The sequence below is a fragment of the Podarcis muralis genome, chromosome 14, assembly GCF_964188315.1.
Source record: "Podarcis muralis chromosome 14, rPodMur119.hap1.1, whole genome shotgun sequence".
NCBI lineage: Eukaryota > Metazoa > Chordata > Lepidosauria > Squamata > Lacertidae > Podarcis > Podarcis muralis.
The window spans coordinates 19320716-19347778 of record NC_135668.1 but is presented as its reverse complement, the minus strand read 5'-3'; the positions used below and the strand labels follow the sequence as shown (position 1 = coordinate 19347778).

General features: G+C 45.8%; 1 protein-coding gene across 2 annotated transcripts; it reads right to left on the bottom strand.

The window, feature by feature from the left end:
• Window positions 1–27063, bottom strand: MTHFS (methenyltetrahydrofolate synthetase). Of its 2 annotated transcripts, none has more exons than XM_028706664.2 (3): window positions 26743–27063; window positions 18312–18576; window positions 1–1843 (listed from the first exon to the last, which is right to left on the bottom strand). In XM_028706664.2, exons 1-3 carry the CDS (start codon window positions 26893–26895, stop codon window positions 1620–1622), a joined length of 642 nt encoding a protein of 213 aa, XP_028562497.2. In that variant the 5' UTR covers window positions 26896–27063; the 3' UTR covers window positions 1–1619. The 2 variants fall into 2 exon arrangements, with proteins under 2 accessions (XP_028562497.2, XP_028562498.1); XM_028706665.2 differs by having other exon boundaries at window positions 18312–18581; window positions 26743–26934.

Sequence of the window (27063 nt, the reverse complement as noted above, 5' to 3'; positions counted from 1 at the left end):
TTTCGGGTGAAACAAATAATCTTTTAATCACACTGAATTGTCAGATTATGAGACAGGTGTATATCCGATAAAACACAAATGTATCATGTTCTGTTATGTGTAAAAATGTGATCCGACTTTTAGGAGACACCTGAAGGCAGCGTTGTTTAGGAAAGTTTTTAATGTTCAAAGTTTTATTCTGTTTTTAATGTTCTGTTGAAAGCCGCCCAGAGCGGCTGGGGAAACCCAGTCAGATGGGAGGAGTAGAAATACTAAATTATTGTTGTTGTTGTTGTTGTTGTTGTTGTTGTTGTTGTTGTTGTTGTTGTTGTCGTCGTCGTCATCACCATCATCATCATCTATATTGCACATTCTGTGGACTCCATTGGCTTTGCATGGAGAAAGAGCTCTTCCACTCAGATCCTGTCCATTGTAGGTAACTGGCTGGCCACTGTAAAGCCACTTCCAAGTTTGAGAGGAGGTGGGGTTGCAGGCTTCACACCCTCCGCATGTGCGCGGGGGCTGGCTCCCAGCCTCCGCGCCATTGAGGGATTCCTTGGCCGCGTCATCTCCCTAGCCAGCCAATCGGCTGGCCTGGGGGAGGCGTGGTTTGCGCTATTTAGCATCGGCGTGGCCAAGGATCTCCCTCTTTGGCCACCATAGCTCCTCTGGTTTCCCACCCACCCACCCTTTAGGGTTCATAAGACTTTGCTATGGACTTCGGTTGGTCGCCGTCAAGGGGCCTGGTAGGAATTTTTCCACTTGGCAAATTGGCACCAGCCACTTGGTTTTTTCACCTACCTCATAGCAAATCGTCACAACTTCCTGGGATTGGCGGTTAGACGTTGGTAGGGGTATTGTTATGTAGATGAAGGGGGGAGGAAGCGCCATCACCTCCCCCGGATTGTGAAGGGTAGTCCGGTAAAGGATTCCGGGGGGCGTGGCCCTGTCCGAAGCCTATGAAGGTGAGAGCCCAAGGCATGCCCCCAAGCAGTGACCCCGGGGGAGCTCCTGGTTGATGTGCATCAGCAGGGTTAACCTACTGGCGGTTAACCCTTCCCGGTCTTCAAGCAAACAGGCTGAAGCCGGATAGTCGGTAGGACCAATGCCTAGCCAATACCGCTCATCACCTGTAACCAATAAAGTTGTGGCCATTTTTAGCCCATTACCATATTTTTCGCTCTATAAGACGCACCAGACCATAAGACGCACCTAGTTTTTGGAGGAGGAAAACAAGAAAAAAAATATTCTGAATACCAGAAGCCAGAACAGCAAGAGGGATCGCTGCTTTCGCTGTGCAGCGATCCCTCTTGCTGTTCTGGCTTCTGGGATCACTGCGCAGCCTGCATTCGCTCCATAAGACGCACACGCATTTCCCCTTACTTTTTAGGAGGGAAAAAGTGAGTCGTATAGAGCAAAAAATACGATAACCTAAATACTTGTGTCATGTGTCATTATTTCCACCGGGGGGGGGAGGCGGGAACTCGCCACGCAAGACCAGGATGCTAGACTAGATGAGCCTTTCACCTGATCTGTAATCTGGAGCAAGCCTTTCAGACATGTTAATGCAGCCAGAGGTGAATGTGCAGTTATGGACCAGCTCTACAGCTGTTTAGGAATTCATAAAAACTGGTTCCAGGTCAGTTGTCTTCAAACAGGATTTCATCAACTTTCACATCATTTTCAGACGCAGGGACCACGTCACACACTTGTTCTTTAAAAGCCAAGGCGATTGTGTAAGGTTTTCCTTTGGGATGCTGTCTGCACCTGTTCAGGTATGTATCATAGTACCCCTTTCCTCTTCCCAGTCTGTTGCCGGTTTGGTCAAAACCAAGTCCTGGCACGAGGATGAGATCCAGGCCCTCTGTTGAAGAGAGAACATAAAAACATATATTTTGAGTGAAACAGTACTGACTTCACCAACTCATTTCCTTTTTATTTATTCAGGAAGGGTGGCATATATTGACACGTTCACAGACCTCAAGATTTGCCTTATAGCTATGTTATTTTAAATTCTCATCTTTTTCTGAGTCGCTCTGTGGGCTCTCTGCTTCGATCTGCAGTTCTGCTCCTGAGGCACGCTGTGTAAAAAGAAAGCTCTCTGGTTCCCCATTCACTAGAATGGGGAAATCTAAAAGCAGCTATGACTTAAGAGTGGGGGAAATGAAAAGTTTGAGAGAAACCGAAATTGTACCATCCCCTCCCATATACGGAAACAAACCTGAGCGGCAGTAGAAGTTTACTTCCAATACTGGTTATGGGACAGTGTCCTCAAGCACAGCTGAGGGCAGCAAGCTAGCTCTGCTCTCATGTTAGGGACTGATGGATTCTTCTGATCTGTGTCTATTCCATACAGATTTTTTGTTGTGGTGTTTTTTTTAATGCATAAAAATTGCATCAATTATTATTATTATCATTACAGCCGTTCCTTGGTTCTAGAACACCTTAGTTCACAAACAACTCAGAACTCGAACGGCGCAAACCCAGAAGTAGGTGTTCCAGTTTGTGGACTTTGCCTCGGAAGCCGAACATTCGGCGCAGCTTCCGATTGGCTGCACGACACTCCTGCAGCTAATCGGAAGCCATGCCTTGGTTTCTGAACCTTTCGGAAGTTGAACTTCCAGAATGTGTTGTGTTCGAAAACCAAGGTACAGCTGTATTATTATTATTATTATTATTATTATTATTATTATTATTATTGAATTTATATACTGCTCTATACCCAGAGGTCTCGGGGCGGTTCACAGAAGAAAATCAAAATATATAATCAAAATAAAAACAACAACCCAATAAAAATACCCTCGAAAAAAACACCACCACATTTTAAAAAGGCATAGGATGTCAATCAAATCAACCAAAGGCCTGGTTTAAAAGGATCATTGTAGGCATTTTGTACACATTCATCCTCTAAAATAACCCTTTTTAAAGTAAACTGCACCACGAAATTCAGATAACCACAGGAGCACGGAAAGCTCACTTGTACAGAGTCAGACCATTGGAAGAAGAAGAGTTTGGATTTGATATCCTGCTTTATCACTACCCGAAGGAGTCTCAAAGCGGGAAACATTCTCCTTTCCCTTCCTCCCCCACAACAAACACTCTGTGAGGTGAGTGAGGCTGAGAGACTTCAGAGAAGTGTGACTAGCCCAAGGTCACCCAGCAGCTGCATATGGAGGAGCGGGGAAGCGAACCAGTTCCCCAGATTACGAGTCTACCACTCTTAACCACTACACCACACTGGGGTACCTTTATGTTAACTACCGGTAGATGGGCCAGCGGTCTGACGTGGTATATAAAGTCTGCTCCTATGATGCCACCTGTGCAGACATCATTTAAAAACAACAAAGGTGTATGTGTGAGTACACAAACACACACACAGTGCTATCATTCTCAATCATGCAGATTCATTTGAATCATTAACAACACTTACGCTTGGCTAGGATTTCTTTAACTGGTTTGAAATCCTAGATATATGCACCATAATTCACATTTCAATCACATAAAGGTTACAAGTGATTGGTAAACAATATGGATGTAGAAACAACTAAGCAATCTCTTAAGGATAATTTCCACGTTCCTGGTACTTCTCTTTAATTCCGCTTTTCTCTCTTGATATTAGTGTGTGCTGCTGGCCAGGGCACTTTTATGATTGTTTCTTCCACTGTTTGGTTTTAATTCGCCCAAGCAGGCTCACATCCCTGACTCTTTTCTTTTTTAAAAATTACAAACTGGGATTGCTTCGCTGCGGGCGCCTTCCCCCTCCTGCTCAAGCTTTTCACAGGTATAATTATTTTTGCAGTTGATCTATTATGCAATCAATAAGATGAAAACTCGGCTTGTGCTGTTAATAATAATCAAGATTCTACCCCGGCTTTCTTTTTAATAGAAGAAAGGAAACATCTGGTAGCTCTACAACACTGCAGCATTTTAACTATAGGCTGGTTAATTTGGACTGTAGCATAAGGGATAAAAGGAAAATAGGATTCATTATAGATTGGGGCCCTGGCTGGGACACTTCTCCAACTCAGAATATATGCCTGTCCATGTCGTCATGGGCTCACAGGATAAGAGCATACTGGATGAAGACCAATACTCTTTAAATTTACCCTTGCCTTAGAAAATTGATGTCTCTCTAAAAAAAAAAGGAGACATCACCTTGCCAACAAAGGTCCGTATAGTAAAAGCTATGGTTTTCCCAGTAGTGATGTATGGAAGTGAGAGCTGGACCATAAAGAAGGCTGATCGCTGAAGAATTGATGCTTTTGAATTATGGTGCTGGAGGAGACTCTTGAGAGTCCCATGGACTGCAAGAAGATCAAACCTATCTATTCTTAAGGAAATCTGCCGAGTGCTCACAGGAAGAACAGATCGTGAAGCTGAGGCTCCAATACTTTGGCCACCTCATGAGAAAAGAAGACTCCCTGGAAAAGACCCTGATGTTGGGAAAGATCAAGGAGAAGGGGACGACAGAGGACGAGATGGTTGGACAGTGTTCTCGAAGCTACCAGCATGAGTTTCACCAAACTGCGGGCGGCAGTGGAAGACAGGAGTGCCTGGAGTGCTCTGGTCCATGGGGTCACGAAGAGTCAGACACGACTAAACGACTAAACAACAAGAAGAAGAAAATTGAAGAACTGATTAGGATGTCCTCCCTGTAAAACAGTTGTACCTTGGTTCTCGAACTTAATCCGTTTGACTCCAGAAACGGTTCTAAAACCAAGGCGCAGCTTCCGATTGACTACAGGAGCTTCCTGCACTCAATCAGAAGCCACGTCGGACATTCAGCTTTCAGAAAACGTTCAAAAACCAGAACACTTACTTCTGGGTTTTCAGAGTTGGGGAACCAAAACGTCCGAGTACCAAGGCGTTCAAGAACCAAGGTACAACTGTATATTGAATGGATTGTGATTTGGGGGCTATGGATGGGGTTCTTGTTTTTACGGTTTTTATCATGTATCATAGAATCGTAAGATTGTAGACCTGGAAGGAACCACCAGATCATCTACATAGTACAACCTCCTTCGACCTTTTATCCAGTGCTTTTTTTTCTTTAAAAATATGTTTAGGGGTACTCTCATTTTGACTCAAGAAAATCACCATTTTATAGTTCAAATCAGGGAAAATAATACAGTAAATGGACAAAAGCACAAAAAATCACAAAATGTTTAGGGGTATGCATACCCCCAGGAAAAAAACCACTGCTTTTACCCAAGGCAGGCTCAAACCCACAACTCTCAGATTAAGAGTTTCAAGCTCTACAGTGGTACCTTGGGTTAAGAACTTAATTCGTTCCAGAGGTCCGTTCTTAACCTGAAACTGTTCCTAACAGTTTCAGGGGCTGGAGGGAATTCTGCGCAAAGAGGGAAGCAATATCAGGGAAAAGGAGGAGTGAAGTCCGGGTGTTTTCTCGTCTTGAATTGCATGTTTGCACTCAGGGGCTGAGGTTTTGCTGGCCATCGGGCTTTCAGACGTTGATTCATGCCTCTGCCAGGGAGAAGAAGGGAACCGGCTGCCGTCCTGAACCGCTGCCAAGCTTAAAGGCAACCATTGTGCCGATCTGCTATTTTTGTTCCGATATGGAGTGGGAATCGCCAAGGGGACATTTGAAACAAATGAGCCTGCGGCGGCTGTGCAACCCTTTGGAACGAACCTCATCATCTTACTTGTTAGTTTTTGCAGAAGAGAGAAACTTCAGGAACTTTTATTCGCTGGGGGGATGGATGTAGGAGCAAAAGCACTGTATTTCATTACGAAAAGAAGAGAGCCTGTTTCTGATGGTCTGTGTACGCTCCTGCTGAACCTGCTGTGAACAAGTAGAAAAGTGGGAAGGGAGTTGCTGGCTATTCCTGTCATTTGGTTAAGAGATACCCTGGGATATTCATGGCCTGTTAGTAAGCTTTAGGCTCACTTAGTTTTCTTTGATATGCTTTAAACGTATTCTTAATTAAGCGGTATATACATCTTGTTAATTAATTCTATCCTCTTGCTGATAACACTTCAAACATCTGACAAAGTGGGCTTTTGTCCACATAGGCTCATACCACAATAAATCTTGTTTGTCTTTAAGGTGCCGTGAAACTCTTGGCTGTGTGTGTGTGTTTTCGTTCATTCAGATAGGTGCCAATGTGATACTGATAAAACCTCATTGATGTGGGCAAGTTGTATAGCGTCCTCTTTTGGGTGAAATATTATTGTTCATAATAACTTTGCTTTGGAAACAATCCTTGACATTTGTAGGTGCTCATACGCTTCTAAATTATATTCCTGTGATGTGGAGACTAACATGCACAGCAAATGTGGAAGCTGTTTCAAAGTTGGAAGGGTAATCTGAACATATTACTGCCCTTTCTACATTTGAATGTATCTGGTACATATTAGGTAAAGGTCAAGGGACCCCTGACCATTGGGTCCAGTTGTGACCGACTCTGGGGTTGCGGCGCTCATCTCGCTTTATTGGCTGAGGGAGCCGGCGTACAGCTTCTGGGTCATGTGGCCAGCATGATTAAGCCGTTTCTGGCAAACCAGAGCAGCGCATGGAAACGCCGTTTATCTTCCCGCCGGAGCGGTACCTATTTATCTACTTGCACTCTGACGTGCTTTCGAACTGCTAGGTTGGCAGGAGCAGGGACTGAGCAATGGAAGCTCACCCCATCGCGGGGATTCGAACCGCCAACCTTCTGATCGGCAAGTCCTAGGCTCTGTGGTTTAACCCACAGTGCCACCCGCGTCCCTTCAGTATATATTAAGGTTGCCTAATTAGGGACGCGGGTGGCGCTGTGGTCTAAACCACTGAGCCTCTTGGGCTTGCTGACTGGAAGGTCGGCGGTTCGAATCCCTGCGAAAGAGTGAGCTCCTGTTGCTCTGTCCCAGCACAAGTAGATAAATAGGTTCCAATATGGTAGGAAGGTAAATGGCGTTTCCATGCGCTCTGGCTTCTGTTGCAGTGTCCCGCTGCACCAGAAGCGGTTTGGTCCTGCTGGCCACATGACCCGGAAAGCTGTCTGTGGACAAACACTAGCTCCCTCGACCTGAAAGCGAGATAAGCGCCACAACCCATTGTTGCCTTTGACAGGACTTAACCGTCCAGAGGTCCTTTACCTTTATTTCAAACAGTTACAAATCCAGACAGTGGTTGAGCTTTTGGGACAAAACTGCTTTTAAAAATGCCACTTCTGAGCTTTTTTTATGGAAATACAGCAAAAACGGCGCTGCCAACATAAGCTGCAATACATCCGGATTTCCCCCGGACATTTGTAAGATTTACTGCAGCCGACTGCAGTATTCCGTATATATGTCTGGGAAAATCCGGATGTATGGCAATGGCCTAGTATATATTTTTGAAAATGCATTGTATCCTATGCATTTGGACACCTGTGAAGGAATCGTAACCCAATTCTGTATAATAGTTCCTGAGACCAAGTGGAAGGATTTCATCTCTTTTGGAGACAATTGGATTAACACGATGGACCGAACCTTTCAAAACAACGCATTTGGGGGGGGGGGGTTTAGAATTCCTAAGCAACGCCAGATATGAAGCTGTTAGTATTTATCTATGTTAGTATCTATCAGGGCATATGGTCTGCTGATATTGATATATGTTTAAATTGGAGTTGATAGATTATTTTTTACTGTCAATATGGACTCTTGTGGTTTCTTCCTGTTATATTTGCAAGAGAAATTTAGCACTAGCTTCCCCATCTCTGCTCTGCTCTTCCCTCCCCAATCTTTTTGTTTAATGTCTCCAGTCTGGAGTAAATTGTTTCCTCTCACTTAATTATTTGAGGCTTCTGACTGGGAGATGCAATTTATTCGTATATTGGTATCAGTGGCTGTTGGATGGGTGTTGGATATGTAGTTACTGCCGGGGCCTCCTCACAGCTCCTGCCAAAGCTTCTTGTGCTTATCTGAACAGAAAATGCAGAAATAAAATAAACGTATATGTATTATTTTTCAAGTAAGAATGGAGCCCAGATCTGCAATATCCTTGAAAGGTCTAAATATTTCAATATGTCTGGTGCTGATCTTGTGAGTTCAAAGTGGGGGAACACTTCAGACTGCAGGGCCATGTTCCCTCATAAGTAATCTTCCAGGGGCCATATGCCAATGGCAGACAGGGGTAGAGGCAACAAATAGTTGGAGCAATGGATGTGACTTATTGCCATCTGTACCTTTCTACATTTAAAGCACATCCTTTCCCCCAAAGAATTATGGGAATGATAGCTTTTCCCTCACAAAGCTATTTGTTGTTGTTGTTTAGTCGTTTAGTCGTGTCCGACTCTTCGTGACCCCATGGACCAGAGCACGCCAGGCCCTCCTGTCTTCCACTGCCTCCCGCAGTTTGGTCAAATTCATGCTGGTAGCTTCGAGAACACTGTCCAACCACCTCGTCCTCTGTCGTCCCCTTCTCCTTGTGCCCTCCATCTTTCCCAACATCAGGGTCTTTTCCAGGGAGTCTTCTCTTCACATGAGGTGGCCAAAGTATTGGAGTCTTAGCTTCACGATCTGTCCTTCCAGTGAGCACTCAGGGCTGATTTCCTTCAGAATGGATAGGTTTGATCTTCTTGCAGTCCATGGGACTCTCAAGAGTCTTCTCCAGCACCATAATTCAAAAGCATCAATTCTTCAGCAATCAGCCTTCTTTATGGCCCAGCTCTCACTTCCATACATCACTACTGGGAAAAGCATAGCTTTTACTATACGGACCTTTGTTGGCAAAGCTATAGTTCTCAGCAAAATATAAAACACTGTAGCATCCAGAATTCTTGACTAATATGTTTTTAAAACACTCTAACCAGCCAGTGCAACCCTCTGCCTGTCTACTCAGAAGTAAGATCCGCTGAATGCAATGGTTTGTGCTTGAAATGCAGCAGCAAGGTGTCAAAGGCAAACATACAGTTAGCAGGGCAAACGAGAAGTTGCAGGAATTCGTGACTGAATAAATGTGCAAATGTAGCCTTAAATAAATAGCGTTCTGAATAAATATTGAAACAATACTTCGGAGGTTGGGGAGAGGGGGGGAAGGCCCTCTAAGAAAATAAATCCTCAGAGTTTGCAAATGAGCAGCACATTTTCTACCTAAATTTGCTTCCTGCATATAGACCAGGAATTGTCAAACACTCAAAATCAAATATACACTATTGCTCCAGCCCTGCGTTAGAGATGGCATATTAAGTTTGAAACAGCCACCCAATGGAATGGCAGACATTGATACATTGAGGTGCCATCTTTGCCAAGAGCTTGCCCCATCTAGTATAACAAAAAGCAAGTTAAATTTCTCTGCCATACTATCTCAAAAATAAAGTGGATTTCTTCTTTTGTCTTTCTATTGCAAAGCAACAATAATGGATCGGCAAAGCAAGCCCATTTGCTGGGGACAGATTTAGCTAATTTTATATATATTCCATGTTAAGCTGTTTTTTGTACTTTTAATTTTTCCAAACAGACTTTTAGGAAGCTGCCCTTAGACCCAATCGGTATTCTCTGTTCCAGGGCTGGAGAACATCTCCAGATGTTGGACTCCATCAGTCCCAGGTAGCATAGTCAACCATCAGGAATTGGAGTCCAGCAATGCCTGGAGAGGACCCAAGTTCTCCATCTCTGGTCATCTCTCCCTGACACTCCAAAGGCTCGGGAATACTTTCCTTCCCCATCAGCTTTTAGCAGGAGATGTCGGGGATTGAATCTGGGACCTTCTGCATGCAAAGCTCTACAACTTACCTTCAACCTTTGACATACAAAGCAGGTACTCTGGCACGCAGCTGTGACCTCCTGCCATTCAAGGCAAATGCCGTACCACTCAACTATCTCCTTCTACTTGCAGTTCAGGTGCAACACCAATAAGCTACAGTTCCTCCCATAGGTGACCTCCACATAGGTGACCGTTCCAGCAGAAACACTCAAGAACTCTCCCTCTGGAGTGTATCTGTGTCAGAGACGTGGCCGAATCGAATGCCTGAGAAGAGGCTGACTGTGAAAATGAAGGAATGCCATTCCACAGGAAGCCAGTGTCTGACTCTGGAGAGAGGGAATGCCGGCAAAGCAGGGGTAGGATAGTTTGGGCCCCCTTCATCTAGAGTTCCCATACTCAGATAAAGCAGCAGACTCAGAAAGCTCACAGACAGAGGGGGAGGAGGAGATAGACGACATTGAGAGGGTTGCTATGCAACCAGGAGGGAGGCAGAGTTTAGAGGGCTCTTTGTTTGAGAGAGGAAGGGGAGTCCACTCCCCTTCTCCCTGAACCAGAAGAGCTGAAAGGGTCAAAATGCAACGGAAGTACAAGAGCGGAAGGACTGGACTTTGGCGCCTTTCATGCTGCGAAAGGGGCGGAGACTCAGAGTGACCAACTCGTAGCTAAGAGCGGCAGGCACAGAGCCGCTCTCTGGATGTGAATTGTAAATAAAGGTACCATAAAACGGCCAGAGACTCGTTAATTCTTGTCGGAGCTTGCTTGCCTGCCTGAGATCATTACAATCTGTAAGCGGTCTTCCCAGAAAATGAGGGCCGTCGGCAGAATCCGCAAGTAGGTTCCAGGTAACAGAGCCCTATCCCTCTCTTCTTCTGTGTCAGAGATCTGTGTCAGCATGAAGAATTTACCTTCCTGGCCCACATTTGCCCTCCTGAGCAAAAAAAGCATGACTCTCCCTTGGATGAATATAAGTCATAAAGGTTTAAGGCAAAGGAATACTGACAATTCATCACCTAACAGAAGCAAAGCAGAGGCACACGCTAACAACTATTCTTCCTGCAGCTTCCACTCCTTTCAGGTCTGTTGGGATTTGATAGCTCTTGTTCAATTCTCTCTCTCTCTCTCTCTCTCTCTCTCTCTCTCTCTCTCTCTCTCCTTCCTCTATTTCTGTTCCCCCAAAGCTTCACTTGCAACAATGTCCACTTTAAGGCAAAGGATGAAGGTGTTGAGGGAGGTGATGATACATTTTGGAATGGATTTATATTAATTTTTGTATGCGCTTTTGACCAATGGACATGTTTTCATAAGCAATTTCTCCTCACAGAATGCATTTTTTGCATGCCGTTTTCACCAATATATAAAATATATGCATAATATTTTTTAAACGCTGTTTAGTTGGGACAACTGCATAGCAAATTTCAGGTAAGTGCAGATTTCAAAGGATGGCTGCACTTCAGTTTCCACAGTGTGATTTGGCTTTAAGTGAGAACTGAGCTAAATTCCATCCCTAGCTATGAGGAAAGTTGTGTATGTTTAACCTGCAGACAAGATGATTAAGAGGCAACAAGTCAGTAGGGCTAGACCAGTGGTCTGCAACCCGCGGCTCCGGAGCCGCATGTGGCTCTTTTACACCTTTGCCGCGGCTCCGGGGTGGATACTAGCGAGGGGAGGAGGCGCATTGTGTGCCCCGACACTCCCCACTGTGGCGGGCGCTATACTGGCTGTGACGTCGCATGGGGGCGGTGCGTGCGTTCCCGCCCGCTGTCAGATCGCAGCTCCGGAGATATATTTGTTTTAAATGTCGCAATGGTTTTGCGGCTCCCAGTTTTTTTTTCTTCGGAAACGGGTCCAAGTGGCTCTTTTTGTCTTAAAGGTTGCAGACCCCTGGGCTAGACGATATATTGATATATCATCCCAAACGGGTTTCAAGTCCGCATCATGTTATATTGGTTTCATATTTTTTGACCTGGCAATAGATTATGAATCATGGCGTGTGTGTGTGTGTGTGTGTGTGTGTGTGTGTGTGTGTGTGTGTGTGTGCTGTGTGCTATGCAAAATGTGGGGGAAACCATGAAGCCAGCCAATTCCTCTTCACAGCCCCCTCCTTATTTCAGACATTGTGATGAATTGGTATATTGTGATGTTTAGCTGGAGATATATTGCGATGATGAAAACCAGATATCGCCCAGTCTTACAGGGCAGCTAGCTTCAAAATAATTGGAAGGGCAAAAAGCAGATTGGGATCGGGCGGTAGTACGCAGCAACAGGTAAAAAAACGTAAAGGGACTCCTGGATGGTTATGTCCAGCCAAAGGCGACTATGGGGTTGCGGCGCACATCTCACTTTCAGGCCAAGGGAGCCGGCATTTGTCCACAGACAGCTTTCCGGGTCATGTGGCCAGCAAGACTAAACTGCTTCTGGCGCAACTGAGCACCATGACAGAAACCAGAGCACACAGAAACACTGTTTACCTTCCCGCCGGAGCGGTACCTATTTATCTACTTGCACTGGCGTGCTTTCGAACTGCTAGGTTGGCTGGAGCTGGGACAGAGCAACGGGAGCTCACTATGTCGCGGGGATTCGAACTGCCAACCCTCTGATCGGCAAGCCCAAGAGGCTCAGTGGTTTAGACCACAGCGCCACCCATGTCCACAAGCGGGGAGAGTGTTGTGCTTATGCGCTGCTTGAGGACATTTGGACGGGCATTTGGATGGCCATTGTGAGAGCAGGATACTGAACTAGGTTGAGTGTTTGGTCTGATCTGGTCTTTTATTCCAGCCATACCCCAATATCCCATCCACTCTCCACTTTTTGGGGGGTTTATCCCCAACCATCCATCCCCACTGAGCATGTTCAGTGCTGTCAGGGCTGCTTTGCAGGGAATGAAGATCCTGGTGGTGGAATCCCAGCTGCATTAATATCTCAGTTGTCTCCAATGATCTCTATGGGCAACTCACTTCCAAACCAGAGTGCATTTAAAAATAGCTTTTCAGTGTAAACCAGGAAATTTTACCTATCCAGACGAGATGGCTCACATTCTACCACATCTCTCTCCCTCCATTGTCCTTTTCCAGGAAGTCCCATTCCCACTCCTTTGAGTTACAGCCCACCCCTCACTATAAAGGATTTTTCTTCAAACTTCTGGGTTGTGCCAATTCTGCTGTGTGTGGGTGGTGAAGCACAAGCAGTCACAGATTTGAAATATAGTCACATGGATTAAACAAAAAACAAAAAAACCCCAAGCATAAAATAACCACACGTCTTATCAGTTTACAATCAGCTGCACCAGTTCCACCTAGCAGCGCTGAGAAGCTGTGAACATGTTGAATCAAAGCAGAATAATACGCCTGTCTCCAAGTATTACTTTCTGCAATTTCATCTCGCTGGCAATTTAGCAACCTGCCTGACAAAAAACTCGCAAGCAAATTACCTGCAAAACATACAGACCGCCAAAGACAAAAGCTATCCTTTCCTCCTTTCAGTGTGGAAATGCTCATTCCGGGGGGAAATGAAGATGGAAAGGTTAGACGCACATGCATGCCAGGACTTCGAATCATAAAATTGTAAGAGTTGGAAGGATCATCTAGTCCGACCCGGGCGAATCTCAAGCCCAGGGGCCAAATTTGGCCTCTCTAGCTGGCCCTGGTGCTGGAGGAGACTCTTGAGAGTCCCATGGATGGCAAGAAGATCAAACCTATCCATTCTGAAGGAAATCAGCCCTGAGTGCTCACTGGAAGGACAGATCCTGAAGCTGAGGCTCCAGTACTTTGGCCACCTCATGAGAAGAGAAGACTCCCTGGAAAAGACCCTGATGTTGGGAAAGATGGAGGGCACAAGGAGAAGGGGACGACAGAGGACAAGATGGTGGGACAGTGTTCTCGAAGCTACCAGCATGAATTTGACCAAACTGCGGGAGGCAGTGGAAGACAGGAGGGCCTGGCGTGCTCTGGTCCAGGGGGTCACGAAGAGTCGGACACGACTAAATGACTGAACAACAACTGCTGGCCCTTTGGACTCTCAAACCTACACCCCGCGCACACACACTTGCAACACCCTTTCCCAGCTCTGCTTTGTACCCTCCTTGAGTGCTTTTGCCTAGTTAGAATGTGTCATTGTATAAAGTAACCTTCTTATACCAGGTAAAATTAATACTTGTCGCTCTGTCCACATCCAATCAATTTTGCCAAGTGGCTCTGAATTCTAGCATTATGAGAGGGGGAAGAAAATCCCAGCAGAGCATTCACCATCTCCAGATATCTCAAGGACCGCCTCTGAACCGATCCAGACCCTGAAATCAGCACCTGAGGCCCTTTTTCATGTACCTCCTCCACAAGATGTCTGGAGGGTGGCGACAAGAGAACAGGCCTTTTCTGTGGTGGCTCCCTGTTTGTGGAATGTTCTCTCCAGGGGGGCTCACCTGGCACCGTCATTACATATCTTTCGGCATCAGGTGAAAACATCCCTATTTACCCCTATTTGGCTGATTAACAGAGAATCATTTTAAATGTGTTTGTAAGAGGTGGAGGTTATTTGTTTGTTTTTGTTTTATTGTGTATTTTGCTTTCTCATGTTGTATTTTGATGTTGTGGACTGCCCTGTGATATTCAGATGAAGGGTGGTATAAAAATAAAATAAAATAATAAAATAAAATAAAAAATAAAAAAATAAAAAAATAAAAAATAAAAAATAAAATAAAAAATAGAATAGAATAGAATAGAATAATTTAAAAAAATGTATTGTCTCCAAAGTATTCATGATTTCATTGGCCCCTGTCACAGCCCCTACCCCACAAGTATTTTTCTTACACTCACATTTAAGAGAAATGATTGCACATGGCACAGCTGCCTTCAGACTTCCCTGGGGACACCTGATCTGTCTCCTGTATGTGACTGCAATGACTGAGCAAGAATTTAATTACATGGAGCGAGGGGGGGGGGCTGTCACTCAATCTCACTACTAAATCTACAGAATACTGACACCTGCTGGCTAAAGGAAGCGTTTTCGGGCCTCTAGTAGCCCTCGTTGCTCAAGTTCCAGAAAGAAAGTGAGCCGTTTTGCACACAGCTAATCTGGGTCAGCCATTTCCCACAGACTCGACAGATTTTGGTTTCCTGACCCAAATTCCCCCACCCACAGTTCTCTGAAAAAACAACCCCAAAACACCTTCCACTAGATCTAGCCCCAGTGTGGTTAGATTGTCGGTTTGGGACCTGGGAGACCAGAGTTCAAATTCCCACTAAGCCATGAAGCTCTCGGGGTGACCTTGGGCCAGTCGCTGTCTCTCAGCCTGACCTACCTCCCAGGGTTGCTGTGGGGGTTAAATGAGGAGGGGGACTTTCATGCATGCCGCCTTGGGGGGGGGGGGAGAGTGGGAAAGTCAGCGCAACAAATCGATAAAAATAAATACTCCGAGTAAGGCTAGCTTTGGATACAACGTGCAGTTTCATTTCCAGTTAGTGCGTGCCCCACAGCTTCCTGCTAAAACCCTGTAATATTTATACCACAAATGTCCCGGAGGGGGGATTGTCTTGCTTTTGTTGCACTATAGTGCCAGAGGAGCCCAATAATGAAGTAACACTGGGGTTAGGTAGGTAAGGTAAAGGACCCCTGGATGGTTAAGCCCAGTCAGAGGCGACTATGGGGTTGCGGCGCACATTTCACTTTCAGGCCGAGGGAGCCGGTGTTTGTCCACAGACAGCTTTCCGGGTCATGCGGCCAGCAGGACTAAACCGCTTCTGGCGCAATGGGACACTGTGACAGAAGCCAGAGCACACGGAAACGCCGTTTACCTTCCCGCCGCAACGGTGCCTATTTATCTACTTGCGCTGGTGTACTTTTGAATTGCTAGATTGGCAGGAGCTGGGACAGAGCAACAGGAGCTCACTCCATTGCAGGGATTCGAACTGCCGACCTTCCAGTCAGCTAGCCCAAGAGGCTCAGTGGTTTAGACCACAGCGCCACCTGCGTCCCTGCATTGCAGAGCAACTAATAAAGTGGAATGATGTGCAGGCAGCCCAGTATAAATCGTCCACTTATGCACTATTATTGCCCCAGTGACATGTTGCAAAACACACCCACAAAAACACAACAAAAAGGGCTCTGAGCAATGCGTGTATCATTTCACCACTTGCATACCCAATGGATCGTTGACTTTGCAAGTGATGTTCTTCTGCAGATCCCACTGTATCAGTAACTCCATTCTACACAAAGTAAGAATCAGGCCTTTAGAGTGGCGAAATTCCCTCCCCTTGAACGTTTAGGTTGGCACGGTCTCAGTTGTCTTTTCAGCACCGACTGAAGACCTTCCTCTTTCAACAAGGCTTTTCAGTTCGGATCGTTCCTGGTCTGGAATCCGAAATGGATTTTATTTTAATTTTTGAGATGTTTTTATTATTTTATTACCTGATGTTTCCAGCCCTTGGGCTCCTTTGGGAGGAAGAGAAGGCTATAAATTTAATAAGGGAATTAACTCCGTGGGACTGACTTCTGAGTTCCGCCTGCAAAGGACGGTACCGTTCGATTCATCTCTGCCTTGAGAATCCCTGGCAGTTTAGAAGCACTACTAGGATCAGGAACTGCTCCTGCTCCCCCTTTTCCCCCAGAGGGGCTCTTTCACCAGAATACTAATGCCTTGCTAGACCCAAATCCCTTCTCCCGATACCCACCCACCCGACACAGAAGTGCCATGGCTCATTGTCTTTGAGCAGAAGTTCATTCCAAACTTCAAATCATTTCATTAAAAAATAAATTACATTAAGAGCTAAGCCTTGATTTTCAATTTTGTCTCATGCCATGGTCTTTTTTATGACCAGTGTAAAAAAAAAAAAGGCAGGAAAAAAATACTTTTTAAATTAATCTCTCGCTTGGATATATATTGTACTGTAAATTTTAATCAACCCTCCCTGAAGGGAAGAAAATCTAATAGTCCTGGCAATCACTTTACAATCTTGTTTGGACCATTTTCTGTTTTTCCCATTATGTAGTTATATTTAACATCGCCGCTTCCAACATATGCGCTCCATCTATCTGTCATTTTGCACACATCTTATTTAAATCCTTCAATGGGGCCGTCAAGACGTTATTTACTACACGGGTGGATTTTTTCCAGGGCTTCTTAAATGCAGGTATGCACCTAATGTCCATAGAATGTCAGTCTGAGAATGATTAAAATAGCTCACTCATTATACCTTCATGCAGACGTATGCAATTAATGAATTTTTTCTGCCCACAATTGAAATTGCTCTTCCCCCTTCTCTTAGCTTATGTACCAATTCTAAAGTCCTGTAGGAGAACGAAGTATTTTCAATTTTAAAAATTGGAGGGGGGCGGAGAGGGATGTTTGAAGGACTTTTCTGTGACCCTTCCCCTCTGTAGGGAGGTGGGACCAATTCAGATGGTCCGCCCCCACCACTTAATGGATCCAAATCAGGCTTCCTCAAACTCAGCCCTCCAGATGTTTTGAGACTACAGTTCCCATCATCCCTGACTACTGGTCTTGCTAGCTAGGGATCTTGGAGTTGTAGGCCAAAAACATCTGGAGGGCTGTGTTTGAGGAAGCCTGATCCAAATGGTTTCCAGAGAGTGGTAGGGGATGATTTATCCCATGTTGATGGCCTTTCAGCTGATTCCCTGGTGGACCGCTGGATTGTGGAGTTAACCAGGGCTATCGACTGTCTGGCTCCGAAGCGCCCTATCCGATTGCATGGAGCCGTGGTTTTCCCCGGAGCTGAGGGCGATAAAACAATCACTGAGATGGCTAGAGCGCCGGTGGTGGAAAACTCATTCTGAATCGGACCTGACAGATGTTAGAGCTCAGCATCGAACCTACCAAGTGGTGATAGCGATGGCGAAGAGGACCTTCTTCACCGCCTCTATTGCATCTGCAGAAAACAGCAGCAGGAAACTCTTTCAGGGCTTTCTGGCAGTTCCCTCCCTGTGAGAAGTGAGGTTATAGGGAACCAGGCAGAGGGTCTTCTTGGTGGTGGCACCTGCCCTGTGGAACGCCCTCCCATCAGATGTCAATTATCAACAATTATCTGACTTTTAGAAGACATCTTAAGGCAGCCCTGTTTAGGGAAGTTTTTAATGTCTGATGTTTTATCTTGTTTTTAATATTCTGTTGGGAGCTGCTCAGAGTGGCTAGGGAAACCCAGCCAGAAGGGTGGGGTATAAATAAGTGATGGTGGTGGTGATGATGATGATGATGATGAAGATTAGATTCAGTCCATGTTTTTAGGCAAACTTGGTTCATGCATCTTGTCAATTTGAAGAGAACTGATCTGATTCACAGACTAGCATGCAGATTCCCAGTCTTTTTGCAGAACAATTGCTCTCTCTGTGTGTACTGTATTGCATGTGTGTTTTTGCAGTGCAACAGAGCACAGATGTGGAAACTGGTGTCATCCAGATGTTTTCGACTACAAGCCCCATGATCCCTGACCGTTGGCCATGCTGCCTGAGGCTGATGGGGATTGGGAGACCAACATCTGGAAGGCGACAGGGTCCCCAATCCTGGCCTAACCACTGTACCACACTGGATATTTTCCATCAATGACCGTCCATGCCTTGATATGTCATAACATTACTCATCTCTCCCACAAGGATGTATTCTGGCACCAAATTACAGCCCCATGCTTGCCAAGCTCACCTGCCGCTGACAAGGCTTCTTCCCTGATGTCATTTTCAGCCGGCTGATGGATGTTCCAGGAAGTCAAGGGGAGCAAAGCAATTTCTTCGTAGGAAGCTAGCTTCACCATGTCCATGTGGCTGCTCCGGGGCTTGTAATGCGGAATGAAGCACTCTTTGCCATGCTGGAAAATGTCCTTAATGATTTCTTCTGTCTGGACCTCATCCGACATGCTTAGGAAGACTGCAATTCTCTGAGAAGCTTGGTATTTAGGATGCTCCAACACCTGCACTGGGAAAGAGAGGAGTTTGCAGTCAGAGAGATTGGAAAGTTCACGAGAAAAAACAGTGGGAGAACCCACCTTTTCCTTGAGGCATTGGGCTTAACCACATAATCCCAAGTTTCCAACTGTAACCAGGGTTGTTGTTCTTTTAATAGTGTATCAAACCATACAGTTGGAAAGGACCATAGCAGTATAACTTTTTCTTTTAAAAACCCCAAAATCCCAAGGGAGTTGCCGAAATCCCAAGGGAGCAGAAAAGACTATTTATGTATGTGACCATGGCTGCACGGATTTTATTGGCCCAGAGATGGAAAGAAGATAAAGTACTGAAATATACTCAGAGTCGAGAGTGGATTTCATGCTCTTTATTCAGCTCATAGTGGTGAGGAGGAATGAAAGTTCCCCCAAAGTATCTGCTTTATATACATTATTTACACAATGGGCTGCACGTGATCGGCTAATTCCGGAATTCTCCTGTAGACCAATCAGGTTGTGGATTCACTTCCATCTGGAGCTGGACTGGGTGGCTCCTGCAGACCAATCATACTGCTGCATTGTTCTAGGACCAATCAGACTGCTGCATTCTGAATCCTATTGTTCTAGGACCAATCAGACTGCTGCATTTTGGATTCTATTCAACTCAGTACATAACAGTCCTTACCAGAGAAAAATGGCAGATCAAGTTGATGGATTGTGTTGAAATGTCTAAAACGACCGGAAGAATCAGAAATCAAGAAGACCAAAATTTTAATAAGGAATGGGGGAAAACTGTAACTTATCTTAAAAACCACTGTAAACTGTTAAAATCATTAGTAGGATTGGGATAACACTTGTAGTTTAATGGTGAATTTGGGATACAACGGAGAGGTAAAAGATTTGGATGATCATAAAAGATGCAGGAGGAAATGATTAACAATGGGATCCACAAAGGGGAGGAGGGAAGTCCAGGAGGTTCCTTGGAATCTTGTTTTTATGTTGGATGTTGGATATCCAATTTATAATTTATATAAATAAGGAGGGGAGGAAGGGACCTTAGTGGTCATATAGTCAATCCCCCTACACTAGGTGGACCTTTGGTCTGATCCAGCAGCCCTCTTCTTAACATACCTTCTAGGGAGCTAGGCAGGTGTTTGGGTTCTCCTGGGCAACCAATTTCATACGCCCCCTAAAACTTACACACACACACATGCACTCTTGCATCCCCAAATTCCCCCAAGTGTTTAGCTTCTGACAGCTTCTCCGCAGGGAGCACCACCATCTGGTAAACAGGATTAAGAAACGGGATTATTTTCGGAGGCTTTCTCATTTGGGGCTGTGGAGTCTCCTTATCTCTGCAGCGGGACTCAATGCAGCAGTAATAGTTACAAGCATGAACTCAATCTGAAAACTGAGCTGGGAGTCCCTGAAGAGATCCCTGCTCCTCCTTGAGCTTCACTTGGATGACCTGAGGCAAGACACTCTCTGTAATGTGGGCATAATGCAAGCAGCCAACATTACAAAACTGTTATTAGGATCGTGCAAATAATGTAGATGAAATCCCTTGAGCACTCAGGAAAACACCATAGGCATACTAAGTATCAGCTAGTTCAGCCATAATTTTTGCCAATCTTTACACGGTTTCTGACGAATTTGTGTCACTGTTAGGCTTTGGCGCTCTTTGCCCCCTTCCCTGAAGGCTTGAAGACGCCAAACTAAAACATGTTTCATTCCAACAGGTTTATGGGTCAACTGGCTCTTAAATCATCCTCTTACAACCAAGTTTATTTGTTGTGTTTATTGGTCTGACGGTTGTATATACGGTATGATTGTTTTAATCTGAAATCTCGTTAGCTGCCTCAAGTGGCTCACAACTTACTGCAAGCTGAAAAGGCAGGATATAAATATATATTTTAAACTGATATATGTGAACATTACACCCATTTATTTACAAGGAGCTACTCAAGACGGTTGTCAATACTGTGTTTTATTTCATTATTAATGTCTGCATCCTTCTGTTCTTTCAAGGAACCAAAAATTGGGGGTATGCTTTTTTCCTGGCAGGTTTCCCAAACAAGTACTGGGAAAAGGCAGATCTTCTTAGGCTCAGAGATGACACAACACTGGGCATGATCAGGCCGCTCTCCAGATTATATTTAAGGTCATCCAAGTTTGGAAGCCCACCACTTAGAACTATCTCCCTACAAACAATGGGTTCTACCCAATGCTGGTCCTATTCAGAGTGTTGAAAATAATGGGCATGACTAATTTTGATCCATTAATTTCAACGGGTCTACTCTGAGTAGAACTTTGATACAACCCCCATTACCTGCAAATCAAGAGCCAGTCTTGTGAAAATGTACTCCCTTCTCACCCTACTTCTTTGGAGAGAACATTCCTCTTCCTGGTGCTAATGCAAACCATGGTTTACACAAACAACATGGCAGGATCACCATAGTTTGCAGACCCACCTCAGACCAAGGGGTCCACGGTTTGCATTAAGAATGGTTTAGACTGGTGCAATGCAAACACAAGGAAGGTGGGACAGGGGAGAAATCACTCTAGAGCAAGCCATGGTTTGGATGCAGAGCTAACTGAAGACATTGTGCTGCCCAAGAGGGAAGAACAAATGATGCTCCCCCCAGAATATCAAAGGTGTATCAAGGTGTTCATGTTATGTTGGCACCTGAGGCTGAATGGCCCACAAGCACCTCTCCTCGTCCCTGGGAGTGAAAATACAATGTGATATTAAATATGAAATTAAATAGCCAACTCAGTCAGTAGAGCATGAGACTCTTAATCTCAGAGTCGTCCCCTCCATGCCAGGAGATCCCAACGTTAGTGGAGTGGCAAGTGAAGATGTTTGAATATGCGGAGTTGGCGAAAATGACTAATAAGATTAGACATCAAAAAGTAACAAAGTTTGAAGAGGAGTGGAATAAATTTGTTGTGTATATACGGAATAATTGTAGAAGTTTAAAAACTGTAGCAGAATTAACTTAAATCTTGTGATGTGGGTGGAGGGTAAATAAGAATCTGTAGGAGTAGGTGTTAATTTGTGAAAGCCGAAGCAGGGAGGGAAGGAAGGAAGTCTGAGCGTGACAAAGCACAGTGTAAATAAGAAAACACTAAGATGCTGGATGCAAGAGTTTATGTTTAATTGGACTTTGTTTTTGGAAATTTGACTTACCGTATTTTTCGTCCTATAGGGCGCACCGGCCCATAGGACGCACCTTGGGTTTTTTTTGGGGGGGGGATGAATAAAAAAAAATTATTTCCCCCCCAAGCCGCGGCTGCCGCCCCAAGCCTTGCGCACACCTGCCCGAAGCACAGGGCACCCTCTGGAGGGCTCCGCATGCTTCGGGCGGCAGGCTGCCGCCCCAAGCCTCGCGCGCCTGGCGGGACCTCCCGCCGGGCACGCAAGGCTTGCGGATAGTTTCCTGAAGCCTGGAGAGCAAGAGGGGTCGGTGCGCACCGATGCCTCTCGCTCTCCAGGCTTCAGCTAAAGCCTGCATTCGCCCCATAGGACACATTTCCCCTTCATTTTTGGAGGGGGAAAAGTGCATCCTGTGGGGCGAAAAATACGGTATGTTCTTATTTGCTTTTGCTTTTGAAAACTTAATAAAAAGTATTTTTAAAAAATAAAAAATCTCAGAGTCGTGGGTTTGACCAGATGACCCCCGTGGTCTCTTCCAACTCTACAAATCTGTGATTCTGTGAAGAATTTGCTGTCATTTCATGACCCCCAAAATCAGTCGCATTCTCCCTACCTAATGATAGGGCTGGCCCAGTTTAGAAGAGTCCAGAATTACTTCTGCCCTGGGCCATTGCCAGGTTTAAACTGGCCTAGAAACTTGAGCTCCTTTCTTGATACCAAACCTTTCCCTCCCAACCAAGCTTCAACATCAGGCAATAGGTTCTTTTTAAAATTTGCAAATTTCCCACTATATTTGCATTTAAATTAAATGTACTTTGATGTGCACTGGCCTCGCTCCCACTACCCCTGGGAGATTCAGAGATCTTATTTAAAGGCAGAGAAGTCACCCACAGTGGAAACTTCCACAGCCACACAGCACTGTGAACAACACAGGAAACTGTACAGCAGTTTACCAAAAGCAAGAAAGAAAAAAAGGAATCTGTTTGCTGTTCTGGATCAGGAAATGGCTATTATTGCCGAATCAGAGCATGCAAACCAGCAGGACTTCAGTCACAAAAGGAAACATTCAGCAAGCAAAGCCACCCAGTGACTAATTAAACGCCAGTGGTGAGGTCAACCCAGTGCAGCTACTCTCATTTCAAATTAAGACCTCTGTCAAATGAGTATTCATTCAAATAAATAAATTTGCTCTCCAACTCCTTTTCGTTTCCTGGCATTTCAGTGGTGGGCTTCTTTCATCTCTCTCCCCCCATCTGTTACTCAAATACATCTCATTCAGGCACTAACTGACAGCATCTTGTTACATTTCAGGGTACTGAAAAGCCAGATGAAGATGAAAGGCGAATTCTCATCGGATGGAGCAGGGCTCCTAACTTCACTCCGGTGTACAAGAAACAGAGATGCTTTAAAAACTGGTTTTAATTTACTAGGAGAGAAGTGTTAAGTTGTGGGTGAACATATCAGACGACACAGCGATTCTTCAAACAGCTAATCACAGGTCAGGCCAGAACTGAATTGAAGGGTTCAGCCAGCCTGCTTATATAGAGCTCCAGTACAACGCAACTGTAACAACCTTCTGTAACTATCCAATCACTGAACGTCACTTTCAATCCCTTATTTGCATACGTGGACCTGAGTGAAAACTATCTCCAGTATCCCCCTGCTGGCCCAGGGTGAGAACTTCAGTACATAACAATAAGGATTCTCACATTATTATACAAGTGAGGGGGGGGGGCTGCAAGGAATTACACAGGAGACAAACTATTGAGCCCTCCCTTAGCACAAGAGCGTTCAGCAGGTTTAGTGGGTCAGTGGATATACAACTTATATGCAACTTGCAACCCACGTCCCCAACCTCCCTTCCATAATACTTCCCCCCCTTCTTATTATTATTTATTAAATTTGTATACTGCCCTATACCCGTAAATCTCAGGACGGTTCACAACATAACATCAAGAAGCTGCTTTGATTAAACGATTGTGATTTCTAACATTTCCATGCACCAGGGCAAGTTATAACAACCAGAAATACAATTACAAAAACAGGAAACCGTTGTAATAATGAAACAAAAGACCTGTTCAGAGCGAAACCATGATCACAATCGTTCACTTGTATGTCGCCTTTCCATAGTTAAAACCACGCTCAAGGCAGCTTACGGACACAGAAATATTTGCGCAGGTACGAAACTGTAACCAGAGTAGTCCTAAGTGATGCGTTTTAAGCATTTAACACCTCTGTCCCGCACACGGCTGACAAAGTGATGGAGATGTGATAAATTAGGGAGAAAAAAAAACACTTCCCCTCTGATACTAATTAAGGCACACACAGCATCTTGAGAAGGGGTCAGCAAACTTTTTCAGCAGGGGGCCGGTCCACTGCCCCTCAGACGTTGTGGGGGGCTGGACTATATTTTTTTGAGGGGAGGGGAATAAATTCCTATGCCCCACAAATAACCCAGAGATGCGTTTTAAATAAAAGGACACATTCTACTCATGTAAAAACACGCTGATTCCCAGACCATCCGCGGGCCAGATTTAGAAGGCAATTGGGCCGGATCCGGCCCCCAGGCCTTAGTTTGCCTACCCATGATCTTGAACCTCGTGCAGGGAGGAGGGGGAAAGGCTCAGAAGATATGCATCCCATGGTTCGTAACCCTCAGTCCCCAGATAACGTAAGCATCAACACTGGCATCACATGCCATCAGTGTTACAGGAAAATAAGAAGCCTTATACAGAAGGGAACAGTGGAACATCTACGGAGCAGGTGGCGCTGTGGTCTAAACCACTGAGCCCCTTGGGCTTGCTGATTGGGAGGTTGGCGGTTTGAATTCGCGCGACGGGGTGAGCTCCCGTTGCTCTGTCCCAGCTCCTACCGACCTAGCAGTTCGAAAGCACGCCAGTGCAAGTAGATAAATAGGTACCACTGCGACAAGAAGGTAAATGGCGTTTCTGTGCGCTCTGGTTTCCGTCAGGGCGATCCATTGTGCCAGAAGCAGTTTAGTCATGCTGGCCACATGACCCGGAAAGCTCTCTGTGGACAAATGCTGGCTCCCTCGGCCTGAAGCAAGATGAGTGCCGCACCTCATAGTTGCCTTTGACTGGACTTAGCCATCCAGGGGTCCTTTACCTTTACTTTTACCTACGCTGACTCCTAGCAGCTCTCCAAGATTTCAAGCAGGGGTCTCTCCCATGTGGGAAATTTGCCCTGCCTGAAATACTCAAGGCGCTTCGAGTTAAATGGGCCATTTCTCTGACTCAGTACAGGGCAGCTTCCAATATCCTTATTTGATGACATTCTCATGCTGGGTCCAGTCTACAGTAGGTCTAACACGTTCCATTCGTAGGACATTTTCACTCATCTCAAAATATTATGTAAGCAAAAGGAGGTTTCAGTCTCTGAGAATGGGGTGAAAAGAAAACAGAAGGTGGTTATGAATAATAGAAAAAAGTCATTTTTATGTTAAATGTATTGTGAGAACTATTTAATATAGTTGTTGTTTTTCTTCCTTTTTTTCCTTTTCAATTGCTAGGAGGTGATGGATATTTGTTTACTTCTATATTTCTTTTTTGTGTGTGATGTATTAAAATGAAATAAATATATGAATGATGAATGGCATGACAGAATTGATGGATACTGCACAAAAGTGAAGCATCTTACTTTGCATCGGCAGTGCTCAAAGCTTTGCTTTTTATGTATTATGTTCCGCCCTATGAATTCATGATGTGTCAATAAAGTAGAGGCTGCCTCTGAGCATACACAAAATGCATCTCTCTCAACTGCTGAATTCTACCCAATCTCACCACATGTGGGAAGGAAAAAGGTTGCCAGGCCAGAGTATGCGAGCCTCTAGAAAAGTTTCAGCTCTAAGCCCCGCTCCCTCTTTTAAAGCGGAAGGCTTGCAGTCCCTAAGGTAAAGGGTAAAGGGACCCCTGACCATTAGGTCCAGTTGTGGCCGACTCTGGGGTTGCGACGCTCATCTCGCTTTATTGGCCGAGGGAGTCGGCGTACAGCTTGGTCATGTGGCCAGCATGACTAAGCCGCTTCTGGTGAACCAGAGCAGCGCACGGAAACGCCATTTACCTTCCCGCCAGAGCAGTACCTATTTATCTACTTGCACTCTGACGTGCTTTCGAACTGCTAGGTTGACAGAAGCAGGGACCAAGCAACCGGAGCTCACCCCGTCGCGGGGATTCGAACCGCCGACCTTCTGATCGGCAAGTCCTAGGCTCTGTGGTTTAACCCACAGCGCCACCCACGTCCCAATTTGCAGTCCCTAAACCCATTTAATTCTGCATTTATTTCCAATATTAATAGGCAGCTTTTCACCATCAATGGTCGCAAAGCGGCTTGCACAGCATCCCCTCAAAGTAATACACAAACATACAAAAGCAATACGTTTTTTTAAAAAAAAAACAAAAAACAAAAACCAGTTCCGTAAACACACGCAATCCATTTTTGGGGTGAAAGCAGCCACAATGAACTCAACGGGACATCTCCCTTCCGAGGGGGCCTGCGTATCCGCAGGGGCTCCCCCACGCACACGTTTCCGGGGGATGACGCATTACCGACCTCACTTCCGAATAAAACACTTCCCACCCTCTCCAGGGGCATATCCGCGTCCGCCCCTTTCCACGTGCGGGCCGTTCCCTTGCGTCACCTTAGGCGCCCTCATTCAACTCAAGGAGCGGTTTTTCTCTGGGCGGGAGGGAATCCCCCTCAGACGGAACTTCACACTCTCACTTTCTCTCGGTCTCTATCTTAAACACCCGCGCGCGGGGGTGGGGGGACCAGGGCGCACGCGCTGCGCTTCCCGGGCAGCCGCGCGCGCCGTTCCGTGGAGAAAGGGGCTTCCCCCGCTCCCCGCTTCGTTTTTCTAACAGCACGTGAACCAGCGTCGCGTGGGAAGAGGGCAAGCGAGCCTTGAGGGACACGGGTTGGCCGGCCTCTGGGGAAACGCCTGACCGGGGGCGAGGGGAGAAAAAAACAACCCACAGAAAAGACTTTCCCCCGAGACAGGCTTGCTGGCCCTCACCCACCTTGCCGCGCACGAGGCGCGACTGGCGCAGCTTCTCGGCGGCGCTCAGAGCTCCCAGGCGGCGCTTCAGCTCCGCTCGCAGCGCTCCCTTGGCGGCGTGCAGGGCGGCCATGTCGCCGGCGGAGGCGGCTGCGCCCTCCCCTCGGCTCTCCATAGGCAGCGCAGCCTCCGCCGCCTCCCCGAGGAGGCGCCTCGACGACACCGGCTCAGTTCAGGACAGGAGCGCAGGGAGCGCGCGGAATTGGGCTCCGCGGGGGCTGTCGGTTGCGCTTAAATGGCCTCAGCGCGGAGGGAAAGGCGAACAAGCTGGACTTCCTCGCTG

What these genes read in the sequence shown, in the direction of transcription:
- MTHFS (XM_028706664.2), bottom strand. Translation starts at nt 26,895, where the DNA reads ATGGAGAGCCGAGGGGAGGGCGCAGCCGCCTCCGCCGGCGACATGGCC. An exon ending in CGCGCCTCGTGCGCGGCAAG is followed by an intron (nt 18,577 to 26,742) that starts GTGGGTGAGGGC and finishes TTCCCAGTGCAG; the next exon opens with GTGTTGGAGCATCCTAAATA. An exon ending in AGAAGCCTTGTCAGCGGCAG is followed by an intron (nt 1,844 to 18,311) that starts GTGAGCTTGGCA and finishes TCTCTTCAACAG; the next exon opens with AGGGCCTGGATCTCATCCTC.